The sequence below is a fragment of the Dermacentor albipictus genome, chromosome 6 (genome assembly GCF_038994185.2).
Source record: "Dermacentor albipictus isolate Rhodes 1998 colony chromosome 6, USDA_Dalb.pri_finalv2, whole genome shotgun sequence".
Classification (NCBI taxonomy): domain Eukaryota; kingdom Metazoa; phylum Arthropoda; class Arachnida; order Ixodida; family Ixodidae; genus Dermacentor; species Dermacentor albipictus.
In genome coordinates, this window is record NC_091826.1 from 41838900 (window position 1) to 41852257 (window position 13358).

General features: G+C 45.9%; 1 protein-coding gene across 1 annotated transcript in view; it reads left to right on the forward strand.

The window, feature by feature from the left end:
- The window catches only part of LOC135920722 (adhesion G protein-coupled receptor E1-like), a 506714-nt gene that overhangs the window by 141783 nt on the left and 351573 nt on the right, over positions 1 to 13358 (forward strand). Inside the window, exons 14-18 of the mRNA XM_070540398.1 lie at positions 426 to 520; positions 5262 to 5386; positions 6648 to 6916; positions 8684 to 8753; positions 10530 to 11256. Of these exons, the coding sequence (XP_070396499.1) occupies positions 426 to 520; positions 5262 to 5386; positions 6648 to 6916; positions 8684 to 8753; positions 10530 to 11256 (1286 nt within the window). The remainder of the gene's footprint in view (positions 1 to 425; positions 521 to 5261; positions 5387 to 6647; positions 6917 to 8683; positions 8754 to 10529; positions 11257 to 13358) is intronic.

Here is a 13358-nt window from a genome sequence, read left to right on the forward strand (position 1 = left end):
GACAAGCTCGTTTGAGTGAGCGAGGTAGCAGCAGCTCTGGCTGACACGAGTCTCGTCAACCGTACCTCTTAGCTGCTTGCATAACCAGGACGAAGGCGGCGTATGCTAGCCGAGGGAATAATGGTGACGAGAAGCGTTTGCGCAGAGAAGTACAACACGTATCTCGTATTGATAAGCTTAGCGGCATGCTAAGCTTATCGTAGCCCATATCCTTGGCAGTTTTGCAAAAGTCCGTTACGTTTTTCACAGTGAATTCGATATGCAGAGTATATATGTATATATATATTCAATTTGTGAGTGATGATATACTGTAGATGTGGGTAGTTACTTCACGGCAAAGTCAAGCGAGCGAACTATCATTCTGCATTTGCGGAATTTTGCCCATTCAACCATCAAAGTATTTTAAATATGCCCTCTCATTTCAGGTAAGGAGTGGTCTACCGCCGGCATAACGACAAACCACTCCACAAACGTGACCGTGTGCTCTTCAACGCATATGACTGCGTTTTCTCTGCTCCTGGTACGTACCTTGCTTGGGAGAGAACGTTTCGCTTCGAGCCTTTGGTGACAGCTTACAGACTCCCGCTAACATAAACGCGACTGTCGTTGTACTATAGATAGCGTTTGGGTGAGCAGAACTCTGCTGATTGTGAGAGCATGGGAAGAAGGTTAACCTTTCCATGCACATAACCTAATGAAATAGCTATCCGTACCAATTTGGGTATATATTCCCACAATTTAATGTTCTTTGGAATACGACAAGAGACGAATTTATCGAATACGCATCCCATTTGCTACACAGCGCACTAAAAGGGGGAGGCGGGATTTTAAAGAGGAAAAGTGGAGAGAGGGATGATTTTTTTTTTAACTCATGCACGCACAAGGAAAATGTCAAGGAATCGATTGTGATCAAGAGATAGTGAGTGCAGCGGCGGCGGAGAGGTAGAGCATCTGCCTCGTGTGCAAGAGGACCGTGGTTCGAATAGCAGTGCCGCGCAATTTTACACCGGATTGAAAAAAAATCCGCGCGTTGATAAAATTGCATAAACAAGGTCTGGAGTGCGGCCTGAATCCCGTGACCAGAAACGGTAACGCACTCCTTCACCAGAGCAGGATTGGCCACCCTGGTGCAGTATTCGGCCATAGCCTCCTATATGAATACAACAATCAAACCCCGGCCCCTCAATCCCATTACCGCTAATTTCCCTGAGGCGAAGATTGAAAGAAAACACTTCCACGTATTGTAAACAATGATCTAACACTGAGCCAAACTTGTGTACTAGAATTTGTTGGCCTTAATGTGCGGGCAAAAGCAAAACAGACACGGAACGAGGTGAAAAAAAATGCCTTTAATCTTGACATATCGAAGCTCTGAACGAATCACCCGTGTGGGGCTTGTTGGCCAGATTGTGAACAAGCTTCCTGTTTGGACGTCGAAACCTCGACTTCTTAAAGATTGTTTTTCCGCCTTGGTCGGCCGTCTGTTGTGTATATCGCCACGATCCTTCCCGACCAGATGAGGCTTCGTCAAGTCTCGAGTTCAGCCCTAGCCCGTGTGCACGCACCATTTTTAACTCGTACGATCATGGACATGAAATGCACTGAAGCAAATGGTGCTTGCTTTGCTCCTATACACAGTGCGTTCTGCATCAATAAATCAAGGTTTGCTTGGGCCGCAAAGTATGTGAAAGAGTGACAAATAAGACCTGCCGCTCAGGCAGCTTGAAGGGCTTTAACCAACAAAGCAAGAGCAACTGGTAACAATAATAAGACTACCACAAAGACATAGAACATAGCTTCAGCAAAACAGCAGTTATTGTAATACATGCAAACGTATATATAGCTTTCTATGATGAAATAAAACCCACTGTTGGCAGTCTGGCTGACCTTGTTTCTCCTTTTTACACACAACAATACTTTGGGAAACTAAGTAATACGCAACACTTCGTTGATTTGATCTCACTGTATTGCTAGGTAACAGTGAAAGGCTTCTGCGCTCAGAAGTCAAGACACTTGGTTGATTCACATTGGTTATCTTGCTGTAATGTTAGCTAAGTGTCGCAGGTCAAACCCCCTTGCGCTCAGAACTCGCCTCATTAATGCATGTCGGACATCTGATACTCATTGTGCAGGGCATCGCGCATATCACGCTGCTCTCCTGGAATATATATAGCCCATTTTCGCTCGTGCCACACATGGCACTGGGCGAGGGAAAAGATAAATGCAAATCGTCACTCTAAAAAGTGCCTCGAACGCGTTGACATATGGATCGTTGTCTCGCGAAGTTATCTGGAAGACAACCGTGGTTAGGAGGGGGCGCGTTAATTAAACAAGGTTTTCTCATTCTCATCAGGCAAGTTTAAAGGCATACTTCATACTTTTCGCAGGAAAGGAAGCCTCACGGGTATAATTTGACTGTCTCGTGATGGATCTGCCGGTGCTTTTTTTTTCTTTGCCGTGTATACTGTACCGGTAGTAGAAGTAGTTTAGTATAGTTTGCGTCGTTGCGTTAGCGCCAGTGAAGAGGACCCTGCCTCTCTCTCTTGGGTGCAACCATAGTTTCATGCACTTTTCACGAGAAAGGCAGAGGTTGTTTTTGATAGGGGCGCCTTTTCAATAATAGAGTCATCAGGCGGTTCTCTGAAGCTGACAGGTTTTCATCTACAGCGATGCCCGCATGCCGTGGATGTGCTCAAAGTTCATTAAAAACTTTGGGCATAAGTTTATGTGTTGATCAAACAAGGAGAAATGTGTCGCGTGAAGATTGGGAAAAAAGTTTTATCGATGTCGGGATGATGTGAAAATTTTCGCAGGGTTATATGCTGGCTCAGTAAGCAAGCTACAAGCGAGGAAACTGCCAAGTTGTGGTTCGAGTGTGCTTTCAGTAGCGGCATGCCACGCTGCAATCAATCATCGCGCACTTAAGGCGGAAACGAGTACAGCCAACAATAATTTATTTGCGTAGTTGGGCGTCTGTGTTCGAAGAACACATCGATACCGCCCCGGCGATGACGTCATGGGCGCTCCCTTGTGAGCGCGGTGCCCAAGCCGTTTTTAAATGGATGCTTCGGCAAGTGCCAGGATTAATTACCAAGAATAATGGAGTTAGAAGAACGGCCGTCTGATTTATCACTGTCAGTCCGTGAAATTTTTTTGCAGCAATTTTTTTCCCATACCGCATAATGCTTGCAATCATATTTTCAGGTTTTCTGCAAATCTATCTTAAGTAATACCGCAAGGCCGGACGCGATGACAGCAACAGTAGCGCTAGTAGTGACATGTCACGACACGTTGTTCGTAGGGTTGGTAATATCGAACGAATGATTGATCCATTACTCGATTGAATGTATCCCGCGAAACGATTAATCCACATTGGTATCCACTTATCATTTTAATCGACTTAATCGATCAGGCCTGTTCGATTAATCGTCTTCGAGAGTTTCGAGAGGAGTGGCGCAAAATTTTAAAATCGCACTGTAATGGCGGTGCACGAGTGGTGACTGTGCAGTTGTGGTGGAGCCACTGTCGACCGTTTTTTCCGAATATCGAGTGATGCCAAGCCGAGCGCTTCGCCTCTCTTTTCCACACGCCACCAGGCCGCCCGAAGCCAGAGGCTTGAAACGCCCTCGCAATCTAAGTCATGCTATAGCAACGCAGTCGTTGATCGTCGTGCTACTCTAAGTCTACTAAGACGTGGCACAGCATGTAAGCCTGCTTGGAGCATATATCTAACATATCGATAGATATTATGTCGATTCCAGCAAATCTGTAGCATCCGATCGTCTATTCTCGCATGCTCGTTAAGTGGCCATTCAAAAAAAAAATGTCGGTGGTTTCACCCAAGCATTCCAGGCAATTCACATTCCTTCGCTCTGTAGAAAAGAGTGCGTGTTTTAAAATGTCAAGCCAGCAATTTTCTTTCCCATGTGCATGTTGTAATTTCTTGCACAGTATAGTGGAACTTCACCTTTCCCTATTGCCATCTTTTTTACTTCTTCTTTAACTGTACTGTATTACAGGGATTCAGTAGTTGCATGTATCTTACTTAATTCTGCTCCAAATTCCATTTATAACATATGTTGTTTACCTTGACGTAACAGTTCTGTGGCAACACACAAGGTGGAGAGAGGTAATTAATGAAAGGAAAACGAGGCATCCACCCTAACGTAGCAAAGCGCTACAAAGGAAACCCATACGGGTTCCTCGAAAGAAAAGCTTCGCGGTTGAAGAAACTAGGACGAATTTCGCTTCAACCACGAAGCTTTTCTTTCGAGGAACCCGTATGGGTTTCCTTTCTAGCACTTAGCTACGTTTGAGCGGATGTCTCGCTTTCCCTTTATCGTTTATCTTTTCAAGAGCCATTAGCGCGAACTGTATTTAGTGTTTAGGAAATGAAAGATTATTATTTCTCAAACATTTATCAACTTGTATTTCTAACTTGGTTTCACCTCTCAAACGTTAACGTAAGGTCTTACAAAAGTAGATAGCTTTGTTTTAACTTTTCTAAAAGCACCTGGCAAAATTTGGATTAAACAATTAGTCGACAAAAAATATGCATCGAAAGCGATTAATCGATTAAAGGCTGAAATGGTGAATGATTAATCGTTAACCGAATGAACAAATTAATCGGCCATCCCTAGTTCTTCAGCAGCGACGTGCTAGAAACGTTATTCTTTGTATTGCTGTCGCTGCATGGGGGCTATCGTCGAGGAAAAGAAAAGATAAGAGTACTGCATGTTGAAGTTTAGGTAGCTATGAACAATTTACATTCACAGGTTAGAGAATATGACAGGTCCTGGCAACAGTTGCTCTGTGTCTATTGGTAAGACTCTGCGCCGCATGAAGGCGCCACTAACGCTGCCCGCTCACGTCTACGTCACCGGTAACCCTGCATTTCATGCATGGTAAGGCGAATGCGGACGGGCTAAAATTCTCCAATATTATAAAGATGCTGCAGAATTTGCAATGCGGTCGCTGGTCATGGTGTGAAAAAGCTCACAAGGCCATCAGAATGCTTGGCAGTCCTTGTGCACTCAAAGTTGTCTGGATGCTAATATACTGTACAATATATGTCATACCTAACGATTATAGTAGTTCCGTAGCTCCAGGGATAACATGTCGGATATATGAGTGTCGCGATCTCACAACTTTGACTTGAAATAAGATGACCACTAACCGTTTACGTGTATATTGGAACATTTTTGCGAGGCATGTGCTCTTTTCAACTGCTTTATAACTGCGCAATCCCCATGCTTCACTAGGATCCTTTTCCGGGAAAGACCACGGCACACCACCACTACCGGATTCTTTCGCTCATATCCTACGTGGGGTGCATCATGTCGGTCGTCGGGTTGTTCTTCACGATACTGACCTACGCTCTTTTCAGGTGAGCTTCTAACGCTGGACGTTTGATCGCACGTTTGATTGACGCATGTTCTGCTGCTGTCGGCAATGTCGTTCGTTTTGTTCTTATGTGGGCAAAGTCAGCTGCAGCGTTTCATTCAGGGGTGATCCTAAGATTCTGAATGAATGCCATTCAAATACAGTGTGAGTGGCTGTCGTGTAGGTGGCCACAACTCAAAGACAACAAGGCGGGCTGAGCACGTAACCCTCTTGAGAGTTGAAAGTCAAGTAAATGCAGAAAGTTCAGTAAAAAAAAAGAAAAAGACATTCAAAAGGGGGCGATCACTTACCTGGGAAATTAGAGTGGTTGTTTTTACTGAATACTGTGGACAGAATCAAGTACATGGTAAGACAGGTTAACTGTACAAGTGCACTGTGCCCTTACGGTTGCGTAAACCTGAAAATTCCGTAAATTACCTATATGATAAAACTATAGGAAACTTGCTGCAACTTTAGAATAGAATACAGTCAGACATGTACATATGTCAACTTTGCAATTGTTTAACGCAAGCACCACTTTGCAATTGTTTAACGCAAGCGCCAGTTCAGAGGAATCTATTGGCGAATTCCCGTGCAATGATATGAGGCTGCATCTGATATTCAACTAGCCATCCTTCGCTATGGAAAGCGATGCAAAATTATCTCGGGCACCAATGTACTTTATCGTTATTTTGAGGGAAATATTGCCTCGAAATTCAAGCTTTCATTAAGGTTGACCACACATTGACTTCAACTTCAGAATCGCGACAGGTAAGTAATGAAAATGTATGATGGGGTAGGTATCCGTAAATTAAGTAGCGGCATTGTTTGCGGTGTCCTAGCGTTTGTCGGTGTCATTAACGCTTTGTTTAAAGATGTCACCGCTTTAGCTCTACAGCCCTGTTTTTGATAATTACTCAGTCACCAAGGGCGTAATTCACAAATCTTTTAGCACGCGTAAACGCTATTCGGGACAGTCCGACCGAATTCTCTATTCATGACTGTCTACCACCTTCTTTTACGAACACTTGTGGCATCAGAATATTCGTGCACACAGAGAAAGAGAGAGAGAGAGGAAGGACAGGACAGGCAGGGAGGTCAACCAAACGAGCACCCGGTTTGCTACCCAATATTGGGGGTGGGGGTAAGGGGAATAGAAAGAGGAAACAAGGGAGAAAGTAAGCATTGAGTGCATGTGGGAGGATGCACAGGTACACTATACAAACATAACTTGCTGTGTTGTTCATGCTCCTCCCTTTCCACAGATGCCTGAACAAGGACCGGTCGGGCAAGATCCTGCTCAACCTATGCTCGGCGATGCTCTTCCTGAACGTCTCCTTCCTGCTGGGCTCGCTGCACGAGCGCTTCCCGAGGCTCGAACTGTGCCTCGGAGCGGCCGTGGCCACGCACTACTTCCTGCTCGCCTGCCTCGCCTGGATGGGCGTCGAGGCCTCGAACATGTACCAGATGCTGGTGCACGTGTTCGCCACGTCCGAGACGTGTTTCATGCTCAAGCGTGTTCTCCTCGCCTGGGGTGAGCGGTCACACAGCCATGGTGGCACATGTCCCCACGCGGAGGCTATACAGCTAGTAAAACAATAGGAAGGCATTAAAAAGGGATGAGCTGCGCCTAACTAGTGGTGAAATTCCACGCAATGCCGGAAGGAGTCAGATTGGACCCAACGGCGACAAGTTCTTTGTTCGTCCACCTACATTTACTTTTCCCAGTTATTACTACAGTTAAATCTACAGTGAGATTTACACTTGTCGTCCTTGGCTTCCCTTTCTCTTGTGTTCACATTGATGTGACAAACGTTAAACCGTACCGCCATGTTTCCCTTTCCTCATCTGTACGCCATGTGATCACGACTTACGTGACTGAAATTACAGCCCATCCCATCAGTATGACTCGTCCCTGCCATTGCCTAAATCGTGTTTCTCTTTGCAATGGGCGCTATTTATTAGGCCTACAGAAAGGGTAAATGAGAGGAGGGGTGTTTGTTAGTAGTTCACGTTGAAATTTCACCTCGTAAAGTAAACAATAGCGGGAAGGAGAGAACACATCCTGAGCGCTGTATCTTGTGACCTCTTTTACGTGCTAGTCTGCTCCGAAAGCGAAGTTCCCGTTGTCGAATTTATTCCAGGGGCTGTGTTTCACTGAAAGTATAAGGATCGATCGGTCACGGATATGCTTGCCTTATTAAAGCTTTAACTCGGGCGAGTTGGTTCGTACTTGGATAAAAACGCAGCTCGGCTCAAACAAGGACAAGAATAAATACAAAGCTACGTCACAAGCGCTTTTGATGCGGCATTGTGTTTCTTCTTGTAATTGTGTGCACTCACGCTGTGTTTTTATCTGACGTAACCCCAGTGTTTTCCGACGTAGTCTATACCCTGTGTCCCTCGTAACGAAATATAGAAAAATATGCAAATACCACGCAGTTGCGCAGAACCAAGGTGATGTCGCTTGTAGCAAGTGACACTATTTTTCAGTATTTCGTCGAATGACAAAATTAGTTATCATTATTGCACAAACTTCTCAAATAATATAATCAGAGCTAAAGTGTCAATGAAAAAATTGTGAATCATCGTGAAAATTTTCAGATCCGGTTTTCTGTTGTTCGATGCGCTGTACATAAAAGTTGCTTTGCAAGCCTGAAAGAAAACCTGCGACACACTATAAAGTGTGCATTTGTTATGCCGCAAAACACCGCTTTGTGTATTGTGGCAAACAGCTTTACCTTGGTTCGCTCCGGCCACGTGGTACCTGCAAAATGTTTTTTTTTTAAATATTGCCCAAGTTGCGTGGAGCACATATCATATGATTGGGTGATATATCTCTCGGCTTCGCCGTTCTAGTGGAAAGTAATGTAGCTTGCAACACCTGCCGCACCAGGTATCCTACTCAATGTCTTGTATGTTGATTTATGTCAAGGATTCATGCATCAAAGCAAGCTATTTTGGTTCCTGACTAAATGTGCCAAAATATTCATCCTAGCAAACTCTAACACAGAGCCTTCACAAAAGCATTTATATGACGATTACGTTTCCATGAGATTTTTTTCCATACCTCGTGCGGAAGCCATCATGAGACTTGAGAGGAAATGGCGCAAAATGGCACTCTAGTCATGAACTAACCGGCCAAAATGCTCACGCTTCTGCAGGTCATCAAGAGAATCACGTGTACATTGGTCTTGAAGAATATAACAGCTCTATATGCAAACATAGTTCGATATTTGGGTCCACTTGGACCTATATTTCTTTATGTATCACTAGTTATAGATGTCATCTTGAATTGCAGGAATACCGGCTGTTATTGTTGGAACTTGTCTGGCCATAGACTTGGAGCCTTATAAGGATCAACACGACTAGTAAGTTGACGCTTACCCAGGTGAATCTGCGGATGTTTTAGACGTGTACTCGAGACTTACGGAAAGCGGTAATAATTATTCTTTACTTGCGAGAACAAATGTAAAGACACTAAAGATGCACCGTTCCATCTTAAAAGCAAGTTGCACCCACGAGACATTTCTGAACATCAGCTACTTATGCATGCCTTAATGGAAACTATTGTATACCTCAACGTGCACCCTAAAGGCACGCAGCGAAAATTTCGCAGCCGCTTTCTTCAAAAGTAACTAGCTATCTTAAGTTCAATTGTATTTAAGATAGTCCTCGTACTTTCTTAGAGAGAGCAATTTCACTCTCCCTCTGACCAAGCAGCGGCGAGATCAGGCAAGGCGTTCGCCTTTCGAACGTTGGCTTGCGCTCTCGCGATTCGTAGGCGCCGCGCATTAGTCAGCGGTCATCTGATCGTCGAAGCGGGATTGCCAAATTAACGCTGCCTACTCCGTGACGTAGGACGCAAAGCGAATGTTTAGTAAGTGAGACACCTGTTGGGATCTTGCCACAGAGGGAGCAATCTCGGCCAGGAGTTTAGAAAGCTCTTGAAAAGGTAGTCAGACGTGGAGACAAGCGGCTACTTTCATATACGAAGGTGTTGACGGCGTCAAGCTATGGTTCTTGCTAGAGAGTGTTAGAGCTATTATAAATGCTACCTCTGAACCCTGTTAATGCCATCCGCACATTTCGTTTCTATGGCCTGCTCTGAGTTTCGAGCTTAAGCAGGGTAAGACGGTGAATGATTCGAGTGGTCCTAAGTGTGCTTACCCAATGACAACAGCACTCACGAAAGCCCGGTTGCCTCGTGCCAGCACATCACGTGATCACACTAAGCCATACAGAGTAAATTCGGACAAAACATTGTTCGTGGAGCATAATGTGTCAAGAATCCTTGCGCTATTTAACGTTTTTTAAACTCTATTCACGGCTATACTCGATCAACACAAAGGGTCTGAGCTGTCGAGAAGACATGACAGTCATTTAGATGAGAATGTTTCTCTTGAATGTCATATCATCTGTCCATCGCGTTGCGATTTATATAGACCTCCTGTACGGTAATCTGCTTTCTTTAGTTGCTTTAGGAGAATCTTTAGGTCCAAGCGCTTATTACGCTCATGTTTTTTAGCCCGTTTAATAAAACAAAGCACCGGATAGACTACTGATGTAACGACCTAATACCTTCGGCTAACGACGTCCGAAAATCCTGAGAGTTCGTGTAGTAAACATAAAGCTTTTTATACAACACATACCATCTCCCTATAGAATAAGTTTGAGATATGACACGACGCACTTTTCGTCGTGCACAGATCTGCACTCTTAACACGCTCAATCAGCTAATTTTTACCACTGAAGGTGTTGCAATGCTGTACGTATCTCTATTGGTATTGATGCAAGTCAGGTGCTATCGTCAAAAATGAACTGTACTGCCACTTTCATTCCTTATCCAAAAGTCTTGGAGATTTCTCTTCTCAAAACATAAGTCTATCGCGAATGCCAGAATCATTAGTCCACCCTATTTCCCCACTTTAATGCAAAATCGTTGTTTACAATGCAGATGTAGCGAAAAAAGTATTGGCTGCAGTAACAAAAATACCCGGCTACGCTGCGCTAATCACTAGTAACCTACAATAGCATACTTTTTTACTACACCCTACCTACTAGCGCAAGAGTGACGTTAACCAGATACATAAGTAGTTCAATGAAAAATTTTTCAATTCATCTATTCTGTTTCTTTTTTGTTCTAGTTGCGTGATATCATCCAGAAACCCATTAATCTACTACATCGCGTTCCTGGGAATCTCCTGCTTCATCCTCTTCGTCAACTTGCTCGTCTTCATCATGGTGACGCGGGTGCTGTTCAAGCCGCGAATGGCCGAAGCCAACGCCAAGGCCGCCGACCACAACTCGTGCTCGGGCTCCAGCCCCGCCGCCGCCGCCGCCGCCAACCCGCCCATCACCGTGGCCCAAGTTCGCGGCGCCTTCACCGTCATGACTCTGCTCGGGGTCACGTGGATATTCGGCGTGTTCGCCGTGGGCGAAGCCAAGACCGCGTTCCAGTACGCCTTCTGCGTCTGCAACTCGATGCAGGGCTTCCTCATCTTCGTGGTCAGGGTGCTGCAGTACCCGGAGGCCCGCGCGTCCTGGGCCCAACTCGTCACCACGGGGACGTTCAAGAAGCACCGCGGTGGAGCGGTGCCCGCGGGTTCCTGGTGTGCCAACTCGGATCCCAAGCAGAACAGCCATTCGTCCATGGTGCGGGTGACGTCCTGCAGCACGGACAGCACGAGCACCGTGGTCTTCAATAGCAATATATGGAACAAGGGTGGCGGTGGAGCAGCAGCAGGTGGCAGGGACCACCCCGCGATACTGCCCCGTTTCTCGGGCGTCCGAAGGTTGCTCAAGAACTCGAACGTGCAGAAGGACGACAAGAGCGTAGCAACACTGCCTAAGAAGTTAAAGTCCTCGCACAAGGTAAATCATTATTCCTCTGTGGTAGCTTAATGCTTGCGATAGCGTGCGATACAGCCATCAGCAACTTCGTCGATGACGCAATGAATCTCATTGGTCATGAAATTACTTTGTTTAATGTTTCCTGTTAAGAGTTATGCCGAGACCCTGCCCAGGTTACACTTGGAGATGCAATAGTGGCAGTGTTATACTAGTAGGACTGATTTCCGGCCCCAACTCCCCCACTGTCCCCTGCACCACCAATTTAGGTTCATAGACAGTACCTTATATCGCACCTGTTTTCCGCTTTACGTCTTGCCCACAACAGTGGAAGACGGCAAGCATTACTTTAATACTGAAACCCGGGAAATTGGAAAACTTACGGCCAATGTCCTTAACTTCATGCGTGGGAAAATTGATGGAGCACGTCGTCCAGACCAGACTGATGGGCTTCATGGAGCAGGGCTATCTGTGCCCACGTGAGATGGTCGGGTTCCGAGCTCACTTGTGTACGCAGGACGTCATGCTCCAAGTCAAACATGATATAATAGACTCAAGGTCTCAAGATGCAAAAGCGAGTCTGGGACTGGACCTCACGAAGGCTTTTCACAACGTAAAGCATGAGGCGATCCTGGAAGCGCTGAACAAGATTAATGTAGGCACCAGGACATATCGATACATCAGGGACTTCCTGATATAAAGAACTGCCTGCACGAGGTTCCAAACGGTGGAATCCCCCACAATTGAGCTAGGGAGTAAGGGTACGCCCCAGGGATCAATGCTGTCTCCCCTTCTCTTTAACGTGGCTATGAGGGAACTCCCCGAGCAATTGGCAAAGCTCAAGGGAATAAAATTTAGCATATATGCGGATGATAACACCGTCTGGGTCAACCGGGGAAGTGATTCAGCCGTCGGAAGCCTGCTCCAGGCTGCCACCGACATCATAGTCGATTACTCGGCCGAGAGAGGCCTTGCATGCTCGTCGCAGAAATCAGAATTGTTTATATACAATCCGAAACACTTAAGGTGCAAGGCACCGTCGGAGATCAGAATTAAAGTGGCGGGTGAGGAGGTACCAATAGTCGAGCAAATTAGAATCTTGGGCCTGATTCTCCAGTCACACGGCCACAATGGCGAGACCGTCAAGCGGCTGCAGAATCACGCAATACAGACACTGAGCCTAATTAGGTGAGTGGCCAGCAAAGGCCGAGGGCTCAAGGAGAAAAATTTGATTAAACTAATAGAGGCGTACATATTCAGCCGGGTGACCTATGCAGCGCCATATCTCGATTTGAATGGGTGGAAAGAGAAAAGATTGATTCTCTAATGAGAAAATGCATAAAAGGAGCGCTGGTACTGCCCATGTGCACATCCACAGAGAGACTGATGGCTCTTGGAGTGCACAACACATGGGCAGAACTGGCGGAAGTGGTGCAAACCTCTCAACTTGAAAGACTTAGCACCACGAGTACAGGAAGAGCCATATTGGCCAAAGTTGGAATAAATCCGGACAGAGGCCCCACCCAAAAGGTGGAAGTAGATAAGGAAGTGAGAAAAAATCTGATTATCTCCCCCCTGCCAAAAAAACATGCAACCGGAACATAGCAAAGACAGAATGCATAAATGAGCCAAACCATTAAAAATTACATTTGGTAAAATTTCGGAACATGAGGTGGCCTATGTAGACGCGGCGGGAGGTAGCGGCAGCTTTAAGGTGGCAACGGCCGTCAGCGGCCGGGGTATTCCCGTGACCGCTGTCACTCTGCGCGGACTAAACATAGAAGTTGCCGAGCAAATTGCGATCGCATTAGCGTGCGCTGGAACGGAGGTGAGATTTATGATCAGTGACAGCAAAACTGCTTTACAAAATTTTAGCAAGGGAAGGATCTTGCCATTAGCGGCCAGAATCCTAGGCCAGATAAAGTTAGATAGAAAAATTCAAATAATTTGGACTCCTGCGCACGAGGCCGTCCCCGGCAATGAGGCGGCCCACGAGCTGGCTCGAGATCTCTACCGCCGAACCGCTACGGGGCCCCTCGATGAACGAGGGAGCGGAGAGCGCATGCTAAAACATGGGGAGATCCCGCAGCATTATAGATTGGCTCGTAGACTCGTATCCCCGCCAG